The sequence below is a fragment of the Lagenorhynchus albirostris genome, chromosome 15, assembly GCF_949774975.1.
Source record: "Lagenorhynchus albirostris chromosome 15, mLagAlb1.1, whole genome shotgun sequence".
Classification (NCBI taxonomy): domain Eukaryota; kingdom Metazoa; phylum Chordata; class Mammalia; order Artiodactyla; family Delphinidae; genus Lagenorhynchus; species Lagenorhynchus albirostris.
The window spans coordinates 80993263-81011874 of record NC_083109.1 but is presented as its reverse complement, the minus strand read 5'-3'; the positions used below and the strand labels follow the sequence as shown (position 1 = coordinate 81011874).

The 18612-nt window shown below is 59.5% G+C and overlaps 5 protein-coding genes across 7 annotated transcripts; 2 read left to right on the top strand and 3 right to left on the bottom strand.

Annotated features, from left to right (window-relative positions):
* Positions 1–207: 207 nt before the first annotated feature.
* On the top strand, positions 208–2722 carry LOC132504817 (insulin receptor substrate 1-like). The gene is made up of 4 exons (XM_060122484.1): positions 208–233; positions 369–798; positions 999–2131; positions 2522–2722. Exons 2-4 carry the CDS (start codon positions 405–407, stop codon positions 2582–2584), a joined length of 1590 nt encoding a protein of 529 aa, XP_059978467.1. The 5' UTR covers positions 208–233; positions 369–404; the 3' UTR covers positions 2585–2722.
* Positions 2723–3054: 332 nt separating this feature from the next.
* SAP25 (Sin3A associated protein 25) lies at positions 3055–4589 on the bottom strand. Its single transcript, XM_060122492.1, has 6 exons — positions 4428–4589; positions 4117–4217; positions 3922–4028; positions 3679–3826; positions 3505–3602; positions 3055–3422 (listed from the first exon to the last, which is right to left on the bottom strand). The coding sequence occupies exons 1-6, from the start codon at positions 4571–4573 to the stop codon at positions 3129–3131; spliced, it is 894 nt and encodes a 297-aa protein (XP_059978475.1). The 5' UTR covers positions 4574–4589; the 3' UTR covers positions 3055–3128.
* On the bottom strand, positions 4584–5502 carry LOC132506299 (uncharacterized; the record flags this gene model as incomplete). Its single annotated transcript, XM_060124820.1, is given in 2 exon segments — positions 4584–5168; positions 5170–5502. Coding segments are annotated over 2 exon segments (918 nt in total), but the record flags the coding sequence as incomplete, so codon positions are not given.
* Positions 5503–5774: 272 nt separating this feature from the next.
* Positions 5775–17765, bottom strand: LRCH4 (leucine rich repeats and calponin homology domain containing 4). Of its 3 annotated transcripts, XM_060122481.1 has the most exons (18): positions 17473–17758; positions 13815–13959; positions 13540–13666; positions 13239–13344; positions 9465–9601; positions 9230–9345; positions 8990–9089; positions 8661–8751; positions 8488–8564; positions 8318–8379; positions 8091–8207; positions 7911–7979; positions 7714–7817; positions 7500–7583; positions 7192–7277; positions 6881–7018; positions 6711–6788; positions 5775–6396 (listed from the first exon to the last, which is right to left on the bottom strand). In XM_060122481.1, exons 1-18 carry the CDS (start codon positions 17690–17692, stop codon positions 6199–6201), a joined length of 2055 nt encoding a protein of 684 aa, XP_059978464.1. In that variant the 5' UTR covers positions 17693–17758; the 3' UTR covers positions 5775–6198. The 3 variants fall into 3 exon arrangements, with proteins under 3 accessions (XP_059978464.1, XP_059978466.1, XP_059978465.1); XM_060122483.1 differs by lacking the exon at positions 7714–7817 and having other exon boundaries at positions 8488–8527; positions 17473–17765; XM_060122482.1 differs by lacking the exon at positions 7714–7817 and having other exon boundaries at positions 8062–8207; positions 17473–17763.
* LOC132505326 (dihydrofolate reductase-like) lies at positions 10192–10791 on the top strand. Its single transcript, XM_060123344.1, has one exon. The coding sequence runs from the start codon at positions 10192–10194 to the stop codon at positions 10753–10755; it is 564 nt and encodes a 187-aa protein (XP_059979327.1). The 3' UTR covers positions 10756–10791.
* Positions 17766–18612: the final 847 nt, after the last annotated feature.

Here is an 18612-nt window from a genome sequence, read left to right as displayed (position 1 = left end):
GGCGGAGGCCGCCTCTCCTGGATTTCCCCACTCACACTCCACTCCCACCGCCCGGCGTCCAGCTCCGGGGCGCGCAAGGGTTAACCTCGCAGGGGTGGGGACTTCGGCGCGATCCGCGCTGGGAGGGAGGGGAGAGGACAGGAGAGGAGGCGACGAGAGGCGCAGGGGTCAAGCCTCAGAGTCTGTCGGAGCCTCGGGTGTCTCAGGCCACCGGGCAGCCACTGGGGCACACGGTGCGGACCCCCTGCCCCCAACTTCAAGTCGGGAGTGGGGGGAAAGACGCTGGGCATCAAGACGGGTGGTCGCCTGTCAGGATGCCGCCCCCCTCTCCAGGGGCCGCTACGTCTACCCCACCTCTGCCGTTCCAGCCCCTGCTCCGGACACTTTACTGCTTTGGGTCCGGGATGAAGCCCGGAGGCCCCACGACGACCCCGGAGTTCGAGTCGGCCGACGTGGCCCTGGGTCCGCCGCGGCCCTGGGCCTGCCCGGCTGACGTGCGGCTCTGCGGCCACCTGCGGAAGCAGAAGTCCCAGCGCCGCCGCTTCTTTGTGCTCCGCGCCTACCCGCAGCGCCTCGAGTGTTACGAGAGCGAGAAGAAGTTCCGCGCCGGCCGAGCGCCGCCTAAGTTCAGCGTGAGCCTGGAGGGCGCGTGCACCATCAGTAAGCGCGTGGACGCGCGTCAGCGACACCTGATCGTCCTGTACACGCGCGACCGCAGCCTGGGCGTGGCGGCGGCCAGCGAGGCGGAGCAGCAGGCGTGGTACAGCGCCCTGCTCCAGGCGCGCGCCGCCGCCGCCGGTGAGGCCCGAGCCCCGGCGGGGGGGGGGGTGCGGGGGAGGTGGATGATCGTGGATTTGGTTTATCCGTAGTCTGTCCCTTCCCCCGCTCTCCGAAATCAAGACCAAACGTGAAGGGTTTACACGTTTTCAGTTCCCGGGCCACAGTGAATCCAGCCTGCCGGCCCGGGAGCCCCTGTCACCAGACCATTGTCTTTCCAGGTCCCGACTCCCACGAGGACCCCGGGGCCTGGATCCTCGCTCCGTTTCAGGACGTCTGGCCCGTGACGCTGCGGCCCAAGGGGCTGGGGCGGGCACGAGGCCTGGGCAGCGGCGACTACTGCCTGTGCCTGGGTTCTGGGGTACTGAGCCTGCTGCGGAAGCCCGGGGGCAGAAGCTCCAGGGCCTCCCGGCCATCTCCGCCGCCGGCCCTGCGCTTGTCCCTGCTCAGCGTGCGGCGCTGTGGCCATGCCGACGCTTTTTTCTTCCTGGAGCTTGGCCGCTCGGCACCCACGGGTCCCGGGGAGCTGTGGCTACAGGCGCCCGACGCCGTCGTGGCCCAAAGCATTCACGAGACTGTCCTGGCCGCCATGAAACGAATCGGGGACAGTGGTGCCGGCGGCAGGGCTGAGCCACTGCCAAGAAAGCCCCCGACGAGCGCCTCCACACCCTCTGTCCCTCAATCTTATGAGACCCCAGCCTCTGCGGCCCAATCAAGCAGCCTGTACCGTCCGGGGCGCCTGAGTGAGAGAAGCGAGCAAGCAACCCTCAAGACCCTGGCCAGGCCGGGGGCAGCAGCCTCACACCCCGAGGGGTTGGAGCTGGGCGGGGTCTACATAACCAAGGGAGCCAGGAGTGACTACGAACCCATGGGGGGCGGCCAAGCCAGTGGCTACGTGGTGATGGCAACCCCGGGCCTTCCTGCCTCAGCCAAAGCCGCTTCCCACCAGCTGCTCCAGGATGGAGGGGTCACTGAATATGTGTCCATGAGCCTCTGTGCACCACGGTCCTTTTCCTCCAGCTTCTTGCCTCTTTCCTACAGGCCTGGGGCCGGGGAGCCTGGACCCGGGCTCCAAGGCCCTCATCTAGGCGTGGCAGACGACTGGGGATCCGCAGGGGCTCAGCGCTGCTTGCAGCCGCCGTCAGAGTTAGCCGGGGAGTACGTGTGCATTGAGTACGCGGCCGCCGACTACATAGGAATGGGCACTGACATCCCGGAGCCCCCTGACGGCGGCCTCAACTATGTAGACCTGGACCTGGTCCCTCCCCTGGAGGTGCAAGGCGACGCCCCCGGGGCCAGGAACCGCCCACACAGCTACGCACACATCGAGTTCCAGAACCTCGGGGAGGCCCCGGTGAGGAGACCCCCATGGCCCCTGGGTATAGCTGATGGATGGAGAGACAGACGGGAGTGGAGGAACAAAAAAAAGGGCAAAGTTAAGAATGCCTTCCTGCCCACCCCGCTGAACCCCATAATCCCCTTCTGCCCGATGGAGAGGCTCTACAGCCCAGATGTCCCCTAGGACGTGTGACCAGCAGAAGCGCTGAGCTGCCCCTTAGGACGGGCTGCCTAAGGGCTCTGCCCCTTCCAACTGTGGCACCTGTGAAGTCTTCGGGAGGAGGTTCCCCAAGAAGTTGGATTCTTTTAAGGGAGAAAATTCTAGAACTCTTCCCCCCTTAAAACAAAACCCCTACAAATTTCTGGACCTTCTCAGCCAAAGCCCTGACCCTCTGTTTCCCCACAGAGTTCCTGCAGCATCGCTCCAGAGTCTCAAATCAGCCTTGGCCCCACACCCTGCCTCCAATGATGACGATCACGAAGACAGAGATCTACCCCTCCCCCCCCACACACACACCTGCTGTGCTTGCCTGGTGTTGGCTGAACTCCTGGGACCCCAGAGCAAGAAGGATGAGAGCAACAGGTATCTTACACTAGTGCCCTCCCGAAGTGATGACACCCCCTACCCCCTACTTTGCCTCTCCCAACGCCAGCTACGTGCTCACACAATTCTCCTTCTCCCGGGCCTGGCAGAACTGATGGAGTCCTTGCTTCCAATATACTTAATCTAGTCTAGGGGTCTATACTGTGCACCCCACCCCCATTAAAGTTTCCCTGCTGGGTGAGCCTGGAAAAGTCTTAGGTCCATGGATTCCCCTGCCCGACTGTAGGGGGAATGAGTAACAAGAATCTGAGGGGAGAGCAACCAAAGCCGTGGTGGAAGATGAGACCCCATCCCTGCCTCCTCGCCCCACTCTGCTATCTGCCACAAGGAGCCTGTTTGCAAACCAACACTGTTTATTGTCAACAGAACCTGCCTGGGGAAGTAAGGGGCCCACTCTCTCCCAGAGGGGCTATGGACCTTGGCTGTCTGGGGCCCGTGGGAGAGATGGGTCCATGCAGTGAGAACAGCTCTGGCCACCACTGGCACCTGGGTGGTCAGAGGCAGAGTCTGGGGGGCCAGCAGGGGGCATGGGAGCCCCCGGGGAGCTGGGTCTTGGCTCCCCCTGGCTCATCTGCAGGAGGCCAGTGAGGGCGATCAGCTCAGGCCCACTGAGCCAGGCGGTGGAGCAGCCAGAGGATGGAGCGGGGAGGACCCTGGGGGACATGACTGGGGGTGGGAGCAGCAGCTTCAGAGAGCCCATCACCTGAGGAGAAAGGAGAGGCAAGTGTCTCCCCCCGAGCCCTGCGTGAAGGCTGGGGTGAGGCCAGGGCAGGAAGAGCGCTCACCTGCTGACGGGCCTGAGACCAGTACAGGGGAACACGCTGCCCACAGGGCAGCACATGGTCAGAAAGAAAGACATCTTCACGGCACATCACCGGGAACCCTGGGGAGGAGAAGATGCTAGGGTGGCAAGCGCTGCACTGGTTCTCCGCGGAGCCTGAGGGGACCAAGGGCCATACCTGCATCCCTGGGCACCTGCTCTCCACTCTGACGTCCTGCTAGACTGGGCCTGAGGCCTCTGCCTGAGGCTGCCTCGTACAGAGGGCAGAATGAGGGATGGCGCAAGGTCCGGCCTGAGAAGGAGGTGCCTGACTCACAGCTGAGCCCCTGTGGAGGGATGGGAAAGATTCCTGGCGCTTCAGCCCCCTCCCAAGGCATCCCTGCCCCACCCGAGGCTGGTGCCACAGGTACCCCCAACTCACCCACACCAGCTGAGGTCCCGGTTTAGCTTCACAGTTGGGGTCCTGTGGCGCCAGCAGGGTCATCCTTGACGGGGCCACCTCCCAGGTCATCTGGGGGGGGAGGGGAACTGGGGGGGAGGACTTGAAGAGATTAAAATCGGCGCAGGAGTCGGTAAAAGGGTCTTGGGGGTAAAGATGGCAGGACCCTGTACCTACCTGGGGTTCCCGGTGACCGCTCGGCAGCCAGGCCTGGGGGCGGCCGAGGCAGATGCTGCTCTTTCTGGGTCCAGGAAGGCCTTCGGGACCAGGGCTGAGGACTGGGAAGGGGCGGTACTGAGATGCTTCGGTCACAGCCTCCCGCAATCACCTCCCTGCTCCAAGTCTGAATACTTCCAAGGCCGGGCCAAGGGTGCCCGGTGCGGGGAAGCTGATCATACCCTTTCTTCGCTACTAGGGACAACTGAGGTATTCTCACACTGTGGGCCCCCGTCGGGTTTTGCCCAAGTGCCGCTGGCAGAGCCCCTCACCTGTCCTGTGGGGTTGTTCTTGGCTCCCGCAGGGCTTCCTCTCCAGAGTCCCAGGCCTGGCCGGGGTCGCTGCCCGCCGAGGGGCCTTGTTCCTCGGGCGCCTGCTCCTCACCCGCGCCCCACCGCCGGGGGGTCCAGGGCAACATGCCGCGTCCACGGGGAGGGCAGGTCAGGGCCCCGCGCCGCCCGCCTGGCACCTCCCGGCTCCCACTCGGGCGCAGCCTCCCTCAGCGGCCCGCGCTGCCCTGCGCGCCCAGCTTGCGGCCCACCTCTCAAGGCTTCGCGGCGCAGGCGTCCAGCGCGTTTCCGGGCCACGTGGCGCACGGTCCCGCCGGGAGCCCGCGAGCGCCTCCTGGCGGCGCGGACAGCGGGGCCGCACGGAAGGGTGAAAACGGCCAGAGGGAACTGCGGCGCCCGCACGTGGAAGCTACACCGTCCCCAGCACACACCGCTCGTTCGCAGACACACACACACACAGCTAAGGGGCAACCTAGAGGGCTTCCGGCTTCCGTTTATTGCACGTGACACGACACCCAGCCCCCAGTCTTCCATCCCATACCCTCGACCACGCCCAGAGGCGGCCTCGCGCCTTGCTGGGCCAGCCTGCTTCCAAGCTCCCGGGCAGACAGGTGCCCGAGGCACAGGGCCAGGCCCGAGGCCGCCCTCACCAGTCCTCGCTAGAGAGCAGAGCCCAGGTGTGGCTGTCTTCTCTGTTCCTGGGGTTCCCGCCGGGTCGGGCCCCTGCACCCCGACCTCAACCCCTAAGGCCGTTCCAGCAGTGCATGGATGACAGCAGCGATGTAGGGGAGGCCCCTTCCCGGGGCCCCCTCCTCTTCCAGGATGTGGTGGGGCTGGCACAGGGACTCCTACAGGGAGGGGCCCAGGTTAAGTTCCCCTTGTCACCTCCTCCTCTCAGCTGTAGGGTGGGAGACACCCTAAAGGAGCCTGGGCAAAGGAAGCTGACAGAATGTAGCAGGCAAGGGTCAAGGGCACCCTGGACATGGCTTGGGGACAAATAAGATGCAAGGAAGCTGCCAGAGGATAACAGAAGGGAGATGACACAGGGGGCCAAGGCTCAGAGGGAAGGACAGACCTGCCATTTCCAGAGGGAAATGCTGGAGTAGGCAAGCTGGTACATAGAGCCCAGGAGACGCGGCCAGGGATGGGCCCCCGGCACAGCAGGAGCAGACGCACGCGCGCGCGCGCGCACACACACACACACACACACACACACACACCCGCACGCACACACACACACCCCCGCACACACACACACACCCGCACGCGCGCACGCACACACACACACGCGCGCACACACACACACACACACACACACACACGCAGCCACGGTCTGTACAATTTATACAAGAGACAGAGACCCAGCCTGGGCCCCTGCATCCCCTACAAATATAGAGTTCTCTCTACAAAATATAGATAATTTAGCCCCCTATAGCAGCTGGGGGGGGGGATGGTGCAAGGAGGAAGGTTAAGACCCACCCTCTAGGGAAGCAGAGGGCAGGGCAGAGAGAGGACTTAAAAGGCACCATCAGCACTGAGAAGGGAGGGGCTACAGGAGGGTGGCCAGAGGCTGGGGACCCAGGGTCTGGGGGCACCAGAGTGGGGCCTCTGAGGTCAGTGTTTATGAGGGGAGGGGGGTTCACTAGTGTCTTTGGTAGGGGCTGAAGGCACCACCGGCGGGGAAGGGGGTTTGCACAGGAGTCTTATAAATAGAAGTAGGGCAAGGGGGTAGGGGGAGGGGTGACGTCAGGTCCTAGGAACCCAGGAGCCGAGTGTAGACGACACAGAGCAGCAGCATGAGGACCACGTAGAAGAGGACGAAGCCTCCCAGACCAGAGGGGGGCCAGAGGGGCGGGGGGGACCTGCCCCCCGCCCGCTTCACAGCCTCCAGGGTGGTCCACAGCCCCTGGGCAGTGCCCTGGAGGAGATCCGAGGGCGAGCACAGGTCAGCCTGGGAAGGGAGAGTAGGACAGATGGACAAGGACAAAGGACGTCAGCAGCAGCAGCAGCAGCAGCAGGACAATCCTTCCCACCCCCTGCCCTCACGTGCCAGGGCCAGAGCCACGCCGACATGCAGAGTGCAAGGAAGGGAGGCATGCAGGGGAGACATGCGGGACAGGGGCTGGCGGATGTGCTTCCTGTTGAGAAGCAGACACCCCCGTGAATGGAACCCTGCCATCCATGCAGGGTGCCCCGCTGAGCCCAGGACACTGCACCCTTTATAGGAGAGACCAGCCCTGGGCCCCTGAGAACACACCCCCATACCTCAGGCACCCCCATTTTTCGACAAGCTTCTAAGAAACTCTCCACATTCTTCCGAGACTTGAGGGCACTGAGTTTTGGCTGGGGGTGGGTAAGAAAGGAAAAAGAGAGTAAGGGGGAGGCCCCAGGAGGCCCCGTCCCAACCCCTACTTCCTGCCTGGGCCCCAACTGACCACAGCAGGTGAGGGCACGTGAATGAAGGGCACGGAGCGGGGCCGCAGCTGGTTGGCCAGCTGACAGAGGATGACCCCATTGGCTAGAGCCTCTGCCAGGTCCTCGGGTAGGGGCCGCTGCAGCTGGGACTCAAGCACCTGGGAGGCAGGGGAAGGAGGGGGAGAGGTCAGGGTCAGCAGGGAACGCCCTCCTGCCCCTTCCGTCTCAGGGGAGGTACCAGGGTAGGCAAAAAGGCTGTTGAGGGAAGCCGGGAACCTCCAGGCACCACGTGGAGCCCAGGCTCCACCCACGCAGACCCCACCTCTCATACCTGGCGCAGCTGAGCCATCACCTCCTTTTCGTCCAAAAGCTGGGGGGATCGCCGAGGTCTCAAGACAGAGTCCGGTGAGGAAGGGCCTGGAGAGAGAGGAGGGTGTGGGGCCGCCTCCACTACGCACCATCGACTTTGCAGCCCGGTCGCAACGTCTGGCACCCACATCACCTGCCTCTGCGCTTGTGGGATTTTCAACACAATGGGACAACTGACCAGAGAACTCCCAGGCCAGAAGGGACGGCCCCTGCGCCGGGGTTAGTGCTGGATTAGCACCGGGTTAGTACTGGGGAGGAGGGAAGACCCACCTGAGCTGCTCTGAGAGGAAGAACGGAAGAGGAAGCTGTTTGGTCTCTGAATGGAGCTGAGTGGCCGGGGAGCAGGTGCGGTTGCTGGAGGCCGGAGCCAGGGGGCAGGAGAAGCATCCCCTCAGTGTCCTACTCCTCCCTCAGGCCACCAGGTCTCAACCCCCCCCCCCCACCTACACAGGCCCGCACCCTCCTCCCAGCGCCGCCGTCCCACCTGGTCCCGCTGTAGGAAGGGGCTCCTGGGAGGTGGAGGCGGGGGTGGGAGCACCCTGCCCCCCCGAAGCTCCCAGCTGGGTGGCATTGGACTTGGGCGTGCCGCTGAGGAGAGACAGAAGGGGAATCGAGGGGATGCTCAGGGGAAGGGCGTGTAAGGCGAGGACCGAGAGAGGCGGGGTCCAGGAGGACACATACTTGTAGGTGGCCTGAGCGGACGAGGCGGCAGCACCCCCGCCAGAAGCCCTGACCCCCAGCTTCGGAAAACTAGAAAATGAAGGTGTGGGGTCAGCAGTGCCAGGCGAGGCTCCGCCAACCCCGAGAGGCAGGGAAGCTCAGGAGGCCTCACCGCCAGGGCAGCTGTTCCCACGCCCACACCTGTCCTTCCTTGGGGAACCCCACACTCCACTCTGCTGCTGCTGCCGCCGCTCGCGCTCCTGCCACAGCTGCAAGGTGTCTGGGCGCCGCCTCTCCTCCCCTGCCGGCTCCTCCCGCCTGCGGGGCAGAGGCAGGATGAGAGGTGGAGGGGGCCGGAGGAGAGGACAGGGGGGCGGGCGATGAAGTAAGTAAAGGGAGGAGGCGCCGCCTCAGGTGGCTCCGGGTACCTGCTGCTTGGTGCCCTCTCCCCATCCCCTGCCACAGGGCTCGATTCTGGTGGCCGCTGCTCCTGAAGAAAGAACAGCAGAGGGGCTGAGGGGGTTGCCCGAGCCTGCACTGGCTCCCCTCCTCCAGCTCTCTCATGGTGGATGGACAGGCGGACGCGGGCTCCCCTCACCTCGCCAGCACCTCGCTCTTCGTCCTCCCCAGGGACGTGGCTGTCGATGAAGTCAACCTGCTCAGGGTCTCCGTCAGCTGGAGAGAGCAGTGCGCATCAGCGAGCCAATGCGGGCGTTAGGCCCTCGTCCATGCCCCGCCCCCCGGCCCCTAGCCCGTGACCCCACTACACACCAGAGCCATCCTCCCGCCGCTCCCTGGGTCCCCGAGGCTCCCGGGCCAGCTCTGAGATCCGGAACGACAACTCGGAAAATTCATCAGTTGACTGTAAATGCAGAGATAGGAGACAGCCTCTCTGGAGTCCCGGGGCCCATGGGGTTCAGGGCCCCAGGCTCTGCTGCTGAGCCAGCCCTTCCCCGCGAGACACTTGGGCGAGTGAAGGAAGAGGACTCCAGCCATCACCAGTCACTCTGAGCTTCAGAGGTAGTAGGCGAAGGGTCCCGGCTCAGAGGTTCTCCCCTGGGGCTGAGATCCCCCATGATCCTTGGAAAGGAGGCCCTTACCTCATTTCCAGACCACCTCTTGCTGCCACTGTCAACGCTGTGGAAGCCTGAGTCCAGCCCTCCGTCATACCGACGTCCCGGAAACAAGTCCTCAGCGGGGCTGGGGCCAGCCAGGGAGAGCTGGTCAGCTCCATTCTGGGCAGCAACCCCGTCATCCGCCCTCCAGAAACCATGGGGTCCCTGGTGCTAGGAAGGGGTTTAAGTATCCAGGGGCTTCCTTCCTTCCCACTTGAAACTTACCAGGGGCTGAAACTCGGGGGGCGGGAAGGGGCCAGGTCCCCCAGTGCAGACCCCCCGCGCCGCCCAGCCTCTGTTGACAAATACTTGAAGATGTGAAGTTTCCCCTTCAGGCAGATCTAGATGTGGAGGCGCATGGGGGGTAGTTAGGGGAAGAGAGGGGGGCCTCCCAGATCCTGCTTGGCTACCAAAGGGACCTATGCCCCCAACTCCTGCCCATTCTCGGGCCCGTCCTCACCTGTGCAGGCGGGCTTTGCAGGGGGTTGCTATCCAGCAAAATGACCTGCAGGTGCCTAAGGCGGCAGAAGGAGACCGGGATGCGGGAGACACGGTTACAGGAGAAATCCAGGCGGACAAGAGGAAGGTCTCCCAGCTCTGGCGGTGGGTGAGGGAAGAGTTAGAAGCATGCCCCGGCGCGGGGCCTTGTGCTCACTTCCTCTGCCCCCTGCTCTGGCTAGTGGGTCACCCCTGGGGCCGCCGCGCCTCCGCCCTGGTTGGCTGAGGGCACTCCCCAGGACCCACCTCCCTGCTCCTCTTCCCGCTTAGACCAACTTCAGCTGCTGCCCACCCCACGTGCTTCCCTCGCCTTGTCCTCCCACCCCACCACCACTTCCTCCTTCTCAAGTGTCCGTCACAGGGCCCAAACCAAGCTGTGCCACCGCGTTGCTCAAAAGCCTTCCAGGATCTGCAGGCGGGGCTGCTGCGAGTGAGCGGGCTGCACCGTGCACAAAGGCACGGGCAGAGGGGGCTGCTGCGACCGTACAGCGCTCCACTAGCCAAGCCCTGGCCCACCCGCAGGAGAGGGTACCCTTCTCCACTTCTCAGAAAGGCACAGCTGGATTAGTGGTGCCCTGAGACACGGAATAAGAATAAAAATCACTGCTCTGAAAAATTTCGCGCCAAGCTGGCAGGTAATCCCCGTGTCAGTGTGACATGCTAGCTCGGAAGTGTTTTCTGCCGCTATCATGGTTCGTCCGCTAAACTGCATCATCACTGTGTCCCAGAACATGGGCATCAGCAAGAACGGGGACCTGCCCTGGCCCTCGCTCAGGAACGAATACAAGTATTTCCAAAGAATGACCACAACCTCTTCAGTAGAAGGGAAACAGAATTCGGTGATTATGGGTAGGAAAACCTGGTTCTCCATTCCAGAGAAGAATCGACCTTTAAAGGACAGAATTAATATAGTTCTCAGTAGAGAACTCACGGAACCTCCACAGGGAGCTCATTTTCTTGCCAGAAGTCTGGATGATGCCTTAAAACTTACTGAGCGACCAGAATTAACAAATAAAGTGGACATGGTCCGGATAGTGGGAGGCAGTTCTGTTTATAAGGAAGCCATGAACAAGCCAGGCCATCTTAGAGTATTTGTGACAAGGACCATGCAGGAATTTGAAAGTGACACATTTTTTCCAGAAATTGATTTGGAAAAATATAAACTTATCTCAGAATATCCAGGTGTTCCTTCTGATGTCCAGGAGGAGAAAGGCATTAAGTACAAATTTGAAGTATATGAAAAGAACAATTAACGTGAAAGTGTTTTCTGATCTATTTCAAGCCTCCTCCTTCCCCCGAAAAAATTATGTATTTTTTGTTGTAGAGACTTTTGTTGACTTTAGATCTGTGGATAATTATTTCTAAGCAAAGTACTTTTATTCCCCATTAATCTTAACTAGACTGTATCAGATACCATCTGTGAAACATTTCTTGCTGTAACTTCCTGAATGTCCACCAAGAGTCAAGAATAGGTGAGCAGCACCTGCCTAGGGCAGAACGTCTACCAAGACAGCCCGAAGTGGGAGAGCGCCCTGGCAGCATGAGCTGAAACCAGAGCCCATAGAGCTAGGAGCTAGGCAGATGGGTGCAAGGTCAGAAATGGATTATAAACAGAAGAGCTAGCATTCAGTTATTAGAATCAGATCAAAAGAGGGACTGTGAATTACTTTATATCACACTTCTGAAAAAAATTCTCTTCACTCAGACCAGGAATCAATAAGTTGAAAAATCCAGGATATTCCACAGGGATAGTAAAGAGGCAGGTACAAGACTACCTTTTTGGTGGTTAAAGGAGAAGGTCTGAGACCTTAAAAAACTTTGTTTCTGATCTTCAGTAACATTGCATGGGATGTTACAATGACAGAACAAGAATTGGCTGCTCTTTACAAAAAAGAATAATCTAATATCAAGCATAATGGCTAAAATTAAAAATTCAAAGAGGTAATAAATTGAGAATGAATATTGCTAGAAACCAAAATTAGCAAGTTAGAAACTAAACTTCACAGAATTAAAAAATGAAAATTAAAACATGTGTTACCCAACACGTTAGCAAAGATTCAGATTATGTATCCAAAAAAAAAAAAAAAGCATTTTCTGCCTTATAAATTGGTACAACCTTTTTAGAGTGTAAGTTAGCAACATCAATTAAAATTCAAAATATTCTGGGTTTGGACCCAGAACTTCCACTTCTAGAAATTAATCCTGAACAAAGAAATGGACCCAAGAGTATTTGTTGCAACTTTTTTTTTTCAAACTTGGAAACAGCCCAAATGTTGATTAATAAGAAATAACTAACCAATATGTCTATAAAATGTAACATCTACAGCAGTTAAAAACAATGAAGTACTGACAGGAAAATGCCAAAAATTGCCAAGTAAAAGAAGGAAACTGTGTATAATACTCAAAATGTTTAATAAATGTTCATGTGTGGGGAAAAAGCAAAAAAAAAAAGAAAAGAAAAGAAAAAATCACTGCTCTCTGGTCAAGCACCCCTCCCTGGTTAAGGAGTTCATGATCTGGCTCCGCCCATGTCTCGCACCTCGCTGCCCACCCTCACACCACATCAGACAACCCTCCACCCCCTTTGTTCTGGGCCTCTCCACATGCTGTCTGCTCAGGTAGGAGAACCCCATTTTTCTGTCCATGCATCTTTCAAGGTTCAGCTTAAGGGTCATTTCTTCTATGAAATCTTTCTAAACACTAGGTTGGAATTTATTGCTGGGGTCTCTTTTATGGCCCAGAGAGAGCCCTGATCAAATGCTTATTTGTACCCCTACTGTCTTAGAAGGAAAGAAGGAGTGGGGGGGAGCCTAGAGAAAATGGATGGCCACCTGACTCCCCTCTCTTGTTCTTCAAAACCATGGGTAGCATGGCCCCAGCCTTCCCACCTAGCCCTGGCTTGCCTTTCTAACCACATCTGTGCTGGACCTCCGTGCTTTACACACAGGGTTGCTTCTGCCTGGGTTGCAGAAGGATGGAGAACTCTCCTTCAAAGGTCAGCTCCTGCTGCACCTCTGGGCTGACTGAGGCCTTCCCCGGGTCCCTGAGCAGAGCCACACGGCTCCCTCTAGCCCCTACGGCGCTAAGTTTCCTGTTCTAGCGCTTCCCTCTGCTTGTCTCTCCCCATTAAGCCACTAAATCTTAAGAGTTGGCCCCAGATCTGAGTGACATCACTCACATCTACCTGTTCCCCACCTAAAACACAGGAAACACACACACACAACAATGCTGGCTGAATAAAGGAAGGTGTGCCTGCTTTGGAGCAAAGGCTATCAAGTGTCGGGTGCATCACAATTAGCCCATTAAAATGGGGTTGCCTGAGCTCCAGCTCACTGGTTCAGAATCTCTGGGGAGGCAGCACAGGACCTCACCTGACTCAGGTTTTGAGAGCTTCGAGGGCGCTAAATGGTAACACTGGGTGACCTTGAGGGCTCCTCTTGACTGTGAAATTCTACAGGGTGCCAATGCACTCACCACTCCCCTTCCTGTACCCTTCCCCAGATTTGTCAAGCACGGCTAATAACCCATGCTTTGCCAGCCTCAGAGGGCTGCTGGTCAAGAGCAAAGAAAATAATTTACAGCATGTCTCATGCATTGCAAAACCCTAGGCAACTAAGGCATTATTTTTCCTTGAAGATTCCTTGTCTGTGACTCCTCCAAGGTAGATACACAGACACAGACACACACACAGACACACACACATCCTCACACCCCTCCAGTCCTTCCTTTTCCTCACCATCAGGCAGGGCGCTGAGCTGGTTCCTCCGAACATTGAGATCCCGCAGGGAAGGGAGGCCACACAGCTCCGCTGGGAGAGATGGCAACTCATTGCTGCTCACATCCTAGGATGAGGAAAGAAGTAGGGAAGGAGCCACAGACCCCGAGCATCAGAAACCACCTCCTGGACCTGGCCACCTGCTTTAGTCTCGGCTTTTCCCCTAGGGTGCATCCCTCCTTTTCCTGCCCTCCCCCGCCCCCCAGAGGTCCCTAGTGCCTGGCTCATCAGTCCCTCTTGTCACCCTGCTCCCCATCCTCACGAGCTGCCGCAGGCTTCCCAGGGCGCTGATGTCGGGAGGTAGGGCCCCCAGTTTGTTGTTGCTGACAATGAGTACTCGCAGGGGCAGCTGGCAGATGTAGGGCGGCAGCGATGACAGCTGGTTTCGGCTGTGGGAGGGAGGAGGGCAGTGGGCTCACCCTCCAGGCATGGCGCTGTCCTTTCAGGGTCACCGGGAGGGTCACTCAGGGTGCTGTTCACTGGTACTTGGGGCCGAGAAGGACCACCCCCTACCCTGCAGTGGCCCTGCCTCCCTACCTGAGGTTGAGGTAGGTGAGAGCTGTGAGATTCCCCAAGGCTGGGTTCAGGCATCTCAGACAATTGTGGTAGAGGCTCAGACCCTCCAGGGACACCAGCTGGCAGGCTGCCTCTGGCACCTCGGGGAACCGGTTCCGGGACAGGTCTAGGGGAAGCAAGTGTCAGCGGAGAGCTTGCAAAGACCCAGCCCTGCACAGGAAGACCTTGAACTTCCCCAGAGCCAAGGAATCAGACCTATAAACCTGGACCCTCTGGAGCAAGAAGAAAGCCTTCCGTAACCTGGAGCCCATTCCAAGCGTAGCCAGAGCGGCAAAGGGAAGGCAAAGGCCTTGGGGTCTCTGGGCTGGAGAAGCCTAGACTTGGGGGAAGGGGGCGAGCCATGAACACCATCTTCAAACGCACAAATGCAGGGCTATCCTGTAAGGGTGGCTGGATTCTATAACTCTTGTGGTTTCTGTTGTTCTGTGATGCCTGGAGAGGTGGAAGGCAAAGGTCACAGGAGAAGGTTGGTGCTCCAAAGGAACTAGCAAGGTGATGGGCTGGGAGGTTCAAGGTAAGAATATGAACAACTCCTGGGGGACACGACCGAGAAAGCTCACCCCTCCTAGGCGCCCTGTCTCCCAACCTCTACCTATTTTCCACCAAGGGTTATTATAGCCTGGCTCTGGAGACCTGACACTGGCCACCAAGGGTTATCATAGCCTGGCTCTGGAGACCTGACACTGGCCACCGGTTTTTCACCAGCCCCTGGGATCAGCAAGCCAGGTCCAAGGGACTATGAAGTCACAGATTCCCAAGGACCTGGAGAGAAAGGCAAATGGACCAAGCTGGAGGTGGGAGGTGGAGTCCCAGGCACACCTTCCTCAGAGCTGGCCTCCTTCCTGCCCTCTTACAGTCTCAACGGCCTGCTTCTACTTCCTCTCTTGCTGACCCGGACTTCAGACCAGCTCCTTTGCCTCGAGTCTTGGGCACGGGCGAGGAGTGGACAGGGCGGAAAGGACGGGAGAGTCTACTAGCATCCTTTTATCTCAACCAGCGGCTTGCTAGACCAGTGCAAGGCGTCCAGTACGGGGTTCCTGCCAGTCTGGAGGCTCTCACTGCTTAGACTGCTACAAGCCCGGGTCTCTGCTCCCTCTGCCCAGCCTGTATTGGGAGGGGCCCAGGGCCTGCTGGGGAAGTCCCAGGGAACAGAGCTTGGGTGAGCTTCTTAGAGGGCCCTCTCCACGGAGGGGCAAGCAAAAGCCGAGGGGAGGGGAAGCGGGGGTATATCCCCCAAGGAAATGAGTCTTGTGACAGGAAATGAAGTAGAAATAACCTGTCAGGTTCTGTCTCTGGGCCCTGTGTTTACCAGGGCGGACGACAGCCTGACGCCCCAAGAACACTCTCTGCTCCCAGCCCTGGTGTGCACAGAAAAAAGACCTGTCACAGGAGAAGACAGTTCCAGAGAGGGTGGGAGGATGCGATGCAGTCCTCCCGCCCTCCCCCTCCACCTGCCCGCTTCCTCTGCATCCACAAATGTGTGTGCTGCACGCGCATGTGGATGAGGGGGGTGGAGGGCAAGCTGTGATGGGGCGGGCCAGGGAGCGGGGGCAAAAGCTCAGAGCGAGTGAGCGGAAGGGAGCGGGGCTGGAGGAGCGGTGCACAGGAGGCACAGGATGCGGTCTGCGAGAGAATGAGCTGCACTTCTCTTTTGTGAGAGCAGCCCTTCCCCCCACCTCAGGATTCATCCTACTATCAGGGCCCGGGGACCGAGTCCAAGGGACAGCAGGGACCTTCCACACAGCACACGTGCAAGGAAAACGCTGGTTCAGAAAGAGCTGCGGAAGCAGGAGGAGAGGTTCCACAAGATTCAGTCAGCAGAGCTGAAGTTTTTAGTCCATCAGGGTTGAAGGGCAAGGAAGTGTGGAGAGCAGGGTATGGGCAACAGACTGGGCTCCTGTCACTTCCTCTTTCCACCCCAAGCTACAGGCACCCTGCTTGGGGAGAGGGGCCGGAGGAGAGAGTTCTGGACGAGAGAGACCCACCTGGCCTAGAACCTGGGCCCTGAAAGGACTGAGGATTCCTGTGTGGAGAGCAGGGTAGAGAGAGGTTCTCAGGAAGCTGGGATTGTCCCGCTTGCCCTGGAGAACGGGCTGCACCCTGAGCCGGAATGCTGGGGGAGGAGGCGGAGAGGGGGTGGGAGCTGGGAGGGGGCCCGGGAGGTCTTGGGAGTTTTCCCTAGGAGTCCACTCACACAGACAGAGCCCTAAGGAAGTAAAGAATAACATTTGGTCTCTGTCAAAAAACAAGCAAGGGGGAGGGGAAAGGGAACAGACGGCAAGTGTCACACAGCTGCTGAGGTCAGTCTGGAGCTGGGGGGTTAGGCGGCTCGGGGAGACTGAGAGGGACAGCAGTGGCTCTCGGCTGCCCTGAACTCACTCGCCGAAGAGTGGCCGAGTGAGTTTACCTAGCAACCCAAGACAACGGGAGTGGTTTCAACTGGTTCTCTCCAGAACAGTCGAGGAAAGAGTGTGCGTCGGCGCCCACTAGGGTGTTTGCAGGCGAGCAGGCACCTGCTAGGGGGGCAGTGCAGTCCCAGGGCAGTGGCATCAGGGGGACACTCTCATCCAGCCCCAAGTCCCACCCTGGGCTCGGCTGGGGTGGGGCTTTGGGAATGCAGTCCTCCACCCCTCTTCCAATCCCCACCCCCCAGCTGCCAGCCCAAGGTCAGAGTTTGCCTCCTGAGCAGCTGAGCCTGACTCACTCGTCACAGTGGAGTCCCTGCACCCTACCATCAACAGACACCAGGGTGGAGGGATCCTATGGGTGGGGGACTAGGAAGGACAGTTGGGCCGTCTCTAGCTTCCCAGCACTCCTAGCTGGGAGATAAGATTTCCCTCCTTTCAGCAGCTGCCTCAAGTCCCTCCCCCGTGGGGAAAGCAGAAACTGAAATGGGAATTCTAGGGTCTCTGTGAGATCACAGGCTCCACAGTGACCTCACACACGCAAGAAGGAGGAGGAGTCGCAGATAAAGGAGTCAGGGATAATAGGAGGAAGAGCTCGCGGAGAAAAGAGTTGGGGGAGGTGGGAGATTTGCTTTTTTCCCACAGGCTGGCTGGGGGAAGAATGGAGAGAGTCAGCGGCCTTAGGGGGCGGGACTACAAGCAAAGGAAACAGAAACTTGGGGCTGTCAGGGGCAAACGCATGGAAGCGGGGGCCTGGGGCTGCTCTTATCTTTGGTGGAACAGGGGAAAGAGTTGGAGACTAAGTGGAGAAAGAGAAAGGAGTCATGGGGGGGGGGGCTCGTGAGGGCTGCTTTATGGAACGATCAGAACTGAGGTTGAAGAGATCACGCAAAAGAGCCAAGCAGGTGAGGGGCAGGACCATTCTACAGGTGCGCAGATATGCAAATAAAGAGAAGCGGGGCGGGGTAGGGGGGCGCTCACGACGCTCGGCCAGAGATTCTTGAGCGTTCCGTGCAAACCAGAAAAGCGCTCATTGTCCAGTAGTTCTTAAGGTGGGGAGGGGGTGGTGGCAGACTTATGCAAATCAGCAGAATCTAGAACTCCGACGGCCAGGTGATGGGGCGGGCCAGACTCCCGGGCCCGGGAAGAAACAAGCGAGGGGCGGGGCTATGCAAATGAGGGTCCCGGCCGGGCTCGGAGCCGGGTGCACTCACCAGCCTGGGTGATGTCTGACAGGTCGTAGCTGCGGGCCGCGCCCCGGGGGAAGTGCTTCAAACGCCGGTTAGACAGGTTCAGGGTCCCGGTGGCCACGGCCTCCTCTAGAGCCCGCTCTGCACTGCGGCTCCCGGGCAGACCCGGAGACCCTGGAACGGAGGTCGTGGCCGCCGCCTCCTCACCCCCGGCGGCGAGAGAGGCCGCTACCGCCGCCGCCATCCGCTCCCGGCGGCTCCCGCTGCCTGACTGACGGGACCGGCCGTCCCTCCTTGCCCCTCCCCCTCCTCGGAGCCGCCGTAGTCGTTTCCAGGGGGAGGAAGCGGGCTCAGGGACCCGACGGACCAATCGGGATCCCGAGACGCGTCGGAAGTGGCTAATCAGAACCCGCCGGCGGGGTGGAGACTCCGGCGCTGAAGAGAGGCGAGAGAAGGGAGGGGGACTAGAATAGAGTGCTCGCCAACGGCCTACTCTCCAGGCCGGCCCGCCCCGCGCAGCCGCATCCAATCACAAATCTTAGGAGTGGAGATGGAGCCAATCAGGTCCAATCAGGAGGCGGGGACGTCGGCCCTCCACTAGAAGGGATAGAGGCCGAGAAACGCAAACCCTCGTCCTCTTCCAACGAAAACCAATCGCAAGCTAGATACAGCCGAGTGACTGTAAAGAAGGCCAATTAGACCCTCCAGAGGGAACCTGGCCCGGCCTCTTCTCTGAGGGACTGCTCTACCTACCAATAGCATGGGCGAGAAGTCTGTCCCTTCGCTCAGGAGGAGATGGGTGAACTAGAACTTTGAGGTTGAGGTAAAGAATGTGAGTGCGGCACGCTGGGCTGGCTGGAAGCAGTGCAGGGATTGCAGTAGTGTGTGCGAGCTAGACGTGTTAGGGAGCGAGCCAGCTTTGCGGGCGCCAGGGTGACCATAGGGATGGGGGGAGCGGGAGGCAAGGTGATGCCTGAGGCTAGTGTACAGGGGGTCGTTGCAGCCGAAGGGACCTTGGATGCCATCCTGGCTGCGGAGACCGAGGCCCCGCGACAATCTCCGGAGTCCGGGCGGACCTGTGGCTTCCCAGGGGCTGGAAAGGCCCAGCTCAACGCCTCGAGGGAAGGTTAAGGGAGACCGGGAAAGCCTCGAAAATACCGCCCG